We start from the raw sequence: 8617 nt of genomic DNA, 5'->3' as shown, positions 1-8617 counted from the left end.
TGGCCAAGTGGTCCCCAAGGAAATGTGCAATCATACTTCATAAAGACAGATGCCTTCCTAGCTGAACAGATACTGCCTGGTGCCCGTGCAGCCCCTCCGATGACTCCTTGTCCTTTAGGGTGAAGACCTCTGGTGTCAGCAGCTCCACGCCTAGCAGGAACTGGGTACGTTGGCAGGTTTCACTATCTTTAAAATGCAAAGTGGAGGGGAAAGGCTGGAAGCCGTTTCCATGGGCAGATGTTCTGTGCAGCAGCACAGGACTCAGCGGGGCTGTCAGGGTGACTCAGTGACGGGGCTGGAGGGCAGGCAGCGCTAGGCAGCTTGGGAACCCCTCCCCCACATCTGCACATACTCCATGGTGATCTGTTCAAGCAGCACAGTAGTCTTACATTGAAAGCAACCTCAAAGTGTTCAAACCCCGATGCCCCAAGTCAGGATTTCTCCAGGGGTCCCATTTCTACAGGTTCCGTGTGCTCTGGGCCCGATCCTGCCAGGGGCTGAGCAAGATGACACCGCACAGATTATCAGTGACTCGGTCCCAAATGGCCTCAGGTTTATTTGCTCCTGGAAATTTTATCAGCAAATGTATTTTCAAAGCTTTTATTCTCTGGCTCGATTGTGAAGGCGGGAATTCAGAGTTGCTTTGCTCTGTGGTAACAGATCTAATAGGGCATATTTCTGTTTCCTGACTGGCTGAGGGCTTCAGCATTTCTGCCCTCTAGATACCCCTCTGAGTTACAGGGCTACCTGCATGTCTGCCCCCTCTCTGGTCCTGAGTGCCAGATGTCAGGCCTCAGACCCTGCCCTCTCATGGGCTGGAATCCCGTGATCCTCCCCCCTCAGACTGGGCCCTGGGCTACAGTTCACTGCAGGTCGACTATGCTTGCCGAGCAGGTCCCAGTGGGTTCGGCACCTGTGACTCTTTCCTTTGGAAGTCCGTGACTAGTGGTGGGACGAGTGACCGGCCAGCCTTCCCAAACCAACATACTGTTTAATCTAAACAGCAGGACTAAAGCCTAACAGGGGAAAATAAGAGGGTTTTCAAACAACAGTCTTCTGACCCCAAGCCCTCCTGCTCTGAGGGGGACCCAGGCAGGCCAAGGGCCTTGAGACTTCCCCACTGGTATCTGTGCCTGTCAGTCTGAAGAGAGTCTCAGCATTGTGAACTCGGCAACGTGGCTGGAGCCCAGAAACAGGCTCTTCTCAGCTTGTAGCCCCAGTGTTGTCTCTGCACCTCCCTGAAGTGCTTTCTTTTTCTTGAGTTGTTGCTTCCCTTCCTGCTTGTTTTCCAACAGCCTGCTATTAAACGAAGATAAGCCAGACTGGTTTCTCCCCATACAGCCTGTCAGGGTTCCCTCCCCACTCTGAACTCTAGGGTTCAGATGTGGGGACCCGCATGAAAGACCTCCTAAGATTATTTTTACCAACTTAGGTTAAAAACTTTCCCAAGGCACAAATTTCGCCTTGTCCTTGAACAGTATGTCTAAATCACTTCATCGTGGCAGCAAAGAACTGGGAAAGGACCACTTGGAGTTCCTATTTCCCCAAAATATCCCCCCCAAGCCCTTACACCCCCTTTCCTGGGGAGGCTTGAGAATAAACAAGATGATCACAAACCAGCCTTGGATTTTTAAGACCCAAAAAACCTAATCAGATTCCTAAAAAACAGAACTTTATTAGAAGAACAAAAAAAGATAAGAGAACAACTCTATAAGATCAGAATGGAAGATAATCTTACAGACAGTCAGATTCAAAACATAGAGAATCCCTCTAGGCAAAACCTTAAGTTACAAAAAGACACAAAAACATGAATACACATTTCTTCCAGCACAGCAAATTTCACAAGCCAAAACAAAGAAAACCTAACACATTTTCTAGCTAGATTACTTACTAACTTTACAGGAGTTGGAGGGCTTGCATCCTTGATCTGTGCCCGGCAAAGGTATCACACAGACAGACCAAAGCCTTTCCCCCTGCCCCCCCCCGCTCCAGATTTGAAAGTATCTTGTCCCATCATTGGTCATTTTGGGTCAGGTGCCAGCCAGGTTACCTGAGCTTCTTAACCCTTTACAGGTAAAAGGACTTTGCCTCTGGCCAGGAGGGATTTTATAGCACTGTATACAGAAAGATAGTTACAGTTCCCTTTATATTTATGACACAGCCAAAACATAAACATCCCAATAGTTAACCCAATATAACTCTACAGCACATATCCTAAGAACTGGGTTCAACATACGCATTGATTATGGCCGCTCAGCTCCATGTCTGTCACAATGCCGTTCCCGGGTGCTACGGATTTTATGAATGCAGAATATAGACACAGTGAGAGAGAGAGAGAGAGAGAGAATTTACCTGTGGGAAATGAAGTTGCATTTCCATGAATACTCATGTGTTTGACTTTGAAATCCACTTCTTGCAAACCCTCATCGTGGGTGAATAAGAGGTGCTGAGGTTACTCTGTACTAGAGAGTGAGAGCTCAGGGAAGGAATATTTTCTATTCTGATCCCATTGCTGGTTACCACTCCGGAGACAGGCTACAGACTGACAGAACAGAACCTGTGGAGAACCCGTCAGACATTAACCCATGGACAGGGGAGCTACTAGATTTTTGGTTGCTGACGAGTGACTGAGTGGGGGCTGAAATGTTCAGTCTGTTCAGGTTCTGAAGAAATCCAGATAACGGATGCAACATTTTATGCTGCTCTCTAACCTGAGAAGTCGCCTCTGAGAGAAGATCAGAGGGGAAAGAATGGGTTGACATGTGTGCAAAAGTACAGATGTGTAAACTGTACTAAACTGGGAGGAGTGGTAGATACGCTGGAGGGGAGGGATAGGATACAGAAGGACCTAGACCAATTGGAAGATTGGGCCAAAAGGAATCTGATGAGGTTCAATAAGGATAAGTGCAGGGTCCTGCACTTAGGACGGAAGAACCCAATGCACAGCTACAGACTAGGGACCGAATGGCTAGGCAGCAGTTCTGCGGAAAAGGACCTAGGGGTGACAGTGGACGAGAAGCTGGATATGAGTCAGCAGTGTGCCCTTGTTGCCAAGAAGGCCAATGGCATTTTGGGATGTATAAGTAGGGGCATAGCGAGCAGATCGAGGGACGTGATCGTTCCCCTCTATTCGACATTGGTGAGGCCTCATCTGGAGTACTGTGTCCAGTTTTGGGCCCCACACTTCAAGAAGGATGTGGATAAATTGGAGAGAGTCCAGCGAAGGGCAACAAAAATGATTAGGGGACTGGAACACATGAGTTATGAGGATAGGCTGAGGGAGCTGGGATTGTTTAGCCTGCAGAAGAGAAGAATGAGGGGGGATTTGATAGCTGCTTTCAAGTACCTGAAAGGGGGTTCCAAAGAGGATGGCTCTAGACTGTTCTCAATGGTAGCAGATGACAGAACGAGGAGAAATGGTCTCAAGTTGCAGTGGGGGAGGTTTAGATTGGATATTAGGAAAAACTTTTTCACTAAGAGGGTGGTGAAACACTGGAATGCGTTACCTAGGGAGGTGGTAGAATCTCCTTCCCTAGAGGTTTTTAAGGTCAGGCTTGACAAAGCCCTGGCTGGGATTATTTAACTGGGAATTGGTCCTGCTTTGAGCAGGGGGTTGGACTAGATGACCTTCTGGGGTCCCTTCCAACCCTGATATTCTATGATTCTATGAAATATTGTGCCCAAACTTTTCATTGTAATACAAATATTACAAACCAAACTTTCATTATATGAATGAAGATTGAAAGCCAGCAGCAGAGTTGCTGGAAACTCTACAGGAAGGAGCAATGGAAACTTTACTGCTTAATGTTTTTTTCTTTAGAAAGTATGTCAAAAGTATTCTAAATACTGTGTGGAATGGGTTTGTGCTCTTGATTCTTTGTTCAGTGAACAATTCTATGACACTGTCTCCTGGTAACTGAGCAGAAGTTGTTTCTAACACTTATATTCAGGGTCGTGCATTCAATCACTCTGCAAGATTTTCCAAAAAGGACTGAGAGAAGAGAACTGCTGGTCTATGTTTAGGCAAAGACGAGAGCTGAAAGGGGAGTGTAATAGTGGTTATATGCAATTTATGCCATTATCTCTTACAGACCATGGCTTAAGTATATACACACTGAACCGGATATTAGTGTAAACCTAGTGTTTGCATATTCACCCATTTCGGACACCATCCCCTCCTCTGCCCCGCTGAAGTAACTGTCTGTGTTAACTTGTAACTTACCAAAAAATATGTACAGACATTTGGATGGAGAGAGGATGCCGGTCCCGTGAGGATGAAGGGAAGCTTGTAGGATGATCAAACTCTCTGGAGTCAGGCAACATTGGCCAGGCCACGCACTCCAGCTTCCCATGGAGGGATTCTTGGGGGTCAGAGTGTATTAATGTGAACCTTAGTTAAGGGAAAGTTAATAGAGCCCAGTTCTGATCATAATTACACATGTAAATCTGGAGTAATGCGATTGAAGTCAATTTTATTGAATTAAGAACCTGGACCTAGGAATTTATCCCATGTACTGCAAACATGCAGTGGCATAATTTGAACTCTTAGGAGTGGAACAAATAAAGACTATATATATATATATAATGCTGCAAAGAAACACATTTATAAATAGCTTCAGTGCAGGACAGATAAATGCAATGACTGTTTTCACCATGCACTTGCCATGTGTTTATACACCTGTCATGGTACTATGGGCCACGCTCAGAAGTGGAGGGCCAGAAAGGGTGTCTGTGGAAAGGTCACAATTGTAAAATCACACAGTGCTCACATAGCTTGCGGAACTCCCTGCCACAAGATATCAAAGGGGCCAAGAGCTTAGCAGGATTCAAAGAGGTAGGGGATGTTTATATGCGTAACCAGAAAATCCAATTACAGTCTTGAGGATTTTTTAAAGAAGAGTCTTGGAAGGGCTATACACTTTTGTGATTCACACCACAAACTATGTCTAACTAGTGGGTGTCAGGGGAAAACTTTCCTGAGGAGCAAGTCATTCATAGCTGCCTATTGCAGAGCTTCTACCACCTTCCTCTGCAGCGTCTGGAACTGGCCACTGGATAGGGCGCTAGATGGACTACAGGTCTGATCCAGTCTGGCAGTGCCTATCTTCCTATCCTTGGATCCATGGATATGCTTTTGCTGATCTTCATTGAGCTCCTGGGGGTCTCTAGACTTGCACTGAGAGCAGAAAGATGTCTCACTAAATATTATCTAGTTTCCTGTTCTTTTTCCTTTCAGGAAGAAAAGTTCAGAACTCCTCGGACCTGCCCAGTACATTATGTCAGCTGTCAATGACACCAACTTGAACTCTGCAGTGTTCTTTCTCACCGGGATACCTGGGCAGGAAGACGTCTATCTGTGGATCTCTATCCCCTTCTGTTTCATGTACGTTATTTCCATAGCAGGAAATTCAGTTATTCTGTTCATTATAAAAACAGATCAAAGTCTCCATGAGCCCATGTACATTTTCCTTTCCATGTTGGCCATCACAGACCTTGGCTTATCGATAGTCACCATACCGACAATACTGGGCATATATTTGTTCAAATCCAGGGAGATCAGCTTCGATGCCTGCTTTGCCCAGCTCTTCTTCATCCACTCGCTTGCAAAATTTGAATCCTCCATTCTCTTATTGATGGCCTTTGACCGCTTCATCGCAATCTGTAACCCACTGAGATATGCTGCCATCCTAACTCCACCAAGAATAGCCAAAATGGGACTGGCTTTTATGTTAAGAGGGGTGGTTGTAATATTCCCACTTCCCTTTCTCCTTAAACGGTTCCATTACTGTCGAGACAACGTCCTCTCCCATTCCTACTGTGTGCATCAGGAGGTCATGAGGATGGCTTGTTCGGATATCACAGTCAACTACATCTATGGCTTGTGTACTACACTCTTAACAGTGGGGTTGGACTCGCTGCTCATCTTCCTCTCTTATGCAATGATCCTCAAAACAGTGCTGAGCATCGCATCCCACACGGAGTGCCTCAGGGCCCTGAACACTTGCGTCTCCCACCTCTGCGCCGTCCTGGTCTTCTATACGCCAGACATTGGCCTGGCTGTGACACACAGATTCGGGAATAGCTCTTCTCACTTGCTTCAAACGGTCCTGGGCTATGTCTACTTGCTGGTCCCACCTCTGATAAATCCAATTGTGTACAGCGTGAAAAGCAAACATCTTCGTGAGAGGATAATCAGGGCATTTGTCAAATGAAGGGTCAGTTCATCACCCGTCTCCAGGGCTGGAGGCACGGGAGACAAAAAACACAGCCACCTATTTCATCCTGGATCCTCTTCCCTGGAGGTCCCTCCCTCTGCCCTGTCTCCAGGCTGGAAGCCAGAGCCAGGCTGTGGTAAGAGCTGCCCAGAGAGCCACACCCACTGTGAGGAGCCCCAGACCCTCCACATTTGATGCCTCCCCCCACTAGGATGTACAACCCAGGGAAAGTGGAGAGTCCAGGGTTCCCCACAACATCCTGTGCTCCTGGGGCAGCTCTTACCATGGCCCGACTCTGGGCTGGCTGGGAGGCGGAGCATCAGGGGAAGTGGAGGAGCAGGGGGCAGGGCTTAGTGGAAGAGATGGGACAGGGGGCGGGGCTTCAGGGGAAAAAGAGGAATAGGGATGTGGGAAGTTTGAACCAATGCTGGACCCAGCTAGCAAGGTGGTGGGGGGGCTCCTGAGCTAAGGATCTGGGGGTTAGGAGACCTTGTGTTTTGGAGAAGACTGAATTAATGCAACCCCAGAAAGGGGCTCCTTTTTTAAGTATTCTAGGCTGAGCATAAGTCATTTCAAGGATCTTAGAGGGAAAGGTAGAGCAGGGCTACCTCAGGCCCCAAGGGGACACTCTGGGGTGGCCCCTGTCTACAGGGACTTGGCCAGAGTGGGCTGTGATCTTGGAAGCCGATACTAATGGGTGGAGGCCAGCCGAGGCCCCAGGCTGCCCTGAACTCCGCTCAGGGGGAGAACAGGCCAGCAAGTCAAACCACTGTACCTGGCTCCTTGCTCTCCGTGCTCCCTGCAGCACAGCGGGGAGCTCTTCTGGCACAGCAGACAATCCAGCCAGGCCTGTCACTGCTCAGATGGCTGGAAGGCTGGTCCTGTGATCTGGGCACGGTTCTGTGACTCAAGAGAGTTGGGTTTGATTCCCTGACATGTGTGACCGTGGGCAAGCCATTGGCTGTCTCTGAGCCTCTGCACAGGTGGATAATAGCCCTGCCCTGCCTCACAGCAGTGACGGGAGCATAAATACATTCAAAGGGCTCAGATACTCAGAGACCCTAAGATCAGGGCTAGGTCAGGGTTCCACCTCTGACACTGGTCTATAAAAGGCTTCTTATCACAGCCTCCTTTGACAGCGGGTTTTTGGGAAGCCCCATGAGTTTAGCCCCTTGATGTCTGTGGCAGCAATCTGAGGGCAAAGGTGAGCTTCACACCTAGGCCCTGTAATATGGACATGGCTGAGCACTGCAGTGAATGGACCCAGGCTCACACAGGTTTCAGCAAAGGCTGCTTCCACAAGAAAGGGGTAAACAGATGGGAAGATGCTCTCAGGGACACAGGAAAACTAGGCTGGGTCCCAAGAGCTCCTTGGCATTCCAAAAGAAGGTAAGTTGGGCCAGGTCTGATCCTCTATCTCCAGAGAAAAGCCTGTCTAACTTAGCTTGCAGTCAGACGTGAGATGATTGTGGATTGCGGATGATACTAAACTGGGAGGAGTGGTAGATACGCTGGAGGGGAGGGATAGGATACAGAAGGACCTAGACAAATTGGAGGATTGGGCCAAAAGAAATCTGATGAGGTTCAATAAGGATAAGTGCAGGGTCCTGCACTTAGGACGGAAGAACCCAATGCACAGCTACAGACTAGGGACCGAATGGCTAGGCAGCAGTTCTGCGGAAAAGGACCTAGGGGTGACAGTGGACGAGAAGCTGGATATGAGTCAGCAGTGTGCCCTTGTTGCCAAGAAGGCCAATGGCATTTTGGGATGTATAGGTAGGGGCATTGCCAGCAGATCGAGGGACGTGATCGTTCCCCTCTATTTGACATTGGTGAGGCCTCATCTGGAGTACTGTGTCCAGTTTTGGGCCCCACACTTCAAGAAGGATGTGGATAAATTGGAGAGAGTCCAGCGAAGGGCAACAAAAATGATTAGGGGACTGGAACACATGAGTTATGAGGAGAGGCTGAGGGAGCTGGGATTGTTTAGCCTGCAGAAGAGAAGAATGAGGGGGGATTTGATAGCTGCTTTCAAGTACCTGAAAGGGGGTTCCAAAGAGGATGGCTCTAGACTGTTCTCAATGGTAGCAGATGACAGAACGAGGAGTAATGGTCTCAAGTTGCAGTGGGGGAGGTTTAGATTGGATATTAGGAAAAACTTTTTCACTAAGAGGGTGGTGAAACACTGGAATGCGTTACCTAGGGAGGTGGTAGAATCTCCTTCCTCAGAGGTTTTTAAGGTCAGGCTTGACAAAGCCCTGGCTGGGATGATTTAACTGGGAATTGGTCCTGCTTCGAGCAGGGGGTTGGACTAGATGACCTTCTGGGGTCCCTTCCAACCCTGATATTCTATGATTCTATGATTCTATGAGATAGATGAGTGTAGACGTGTGACAGCTGCC

General features: G+C 48.1%; 1 protein-coding gene across 1 annotated transcript; it reads left to right on the top strand.

Moving 5' to 3' along the window:
- Positions 1 to 5276: 5276 nt before the first annotated feature.
- LOC140897959 (olfactory receptor 51G2-like) lies at positions 5277 to 6212 on the top strand. The gene has a single exon (XM_073311324.1). The coding sequence runs from the start codon at positions 5277 to 5279 to the stop codon at positions 6210 to 6212; it is 936 nt and encodes a 311-aa protein (XP_073167425.1).
- Positions 6213 to 8617: the final 2405 nt, after the last annotated feature.

This window comes from Lepidochelys kempii, chromosome 1 (genome assembly GCF_965140265.1).
Source record: "Lepidochelys kempii isolate rLepKem1 chromosome 1, rLepKem1.hap2, whole genome shotgun sequence".
In the NCBI taxonomy this organism is placed as follows: Eukaryota; Metazoa; Chordata; order Testudines; family Cheloniidae; genus Lepidochelys; species Lepidochelys kempii.
Note: the sequence above shows the minus strand (reverse complement) of the source record. Positions and strands in the feature narration are given on the sequence as shown.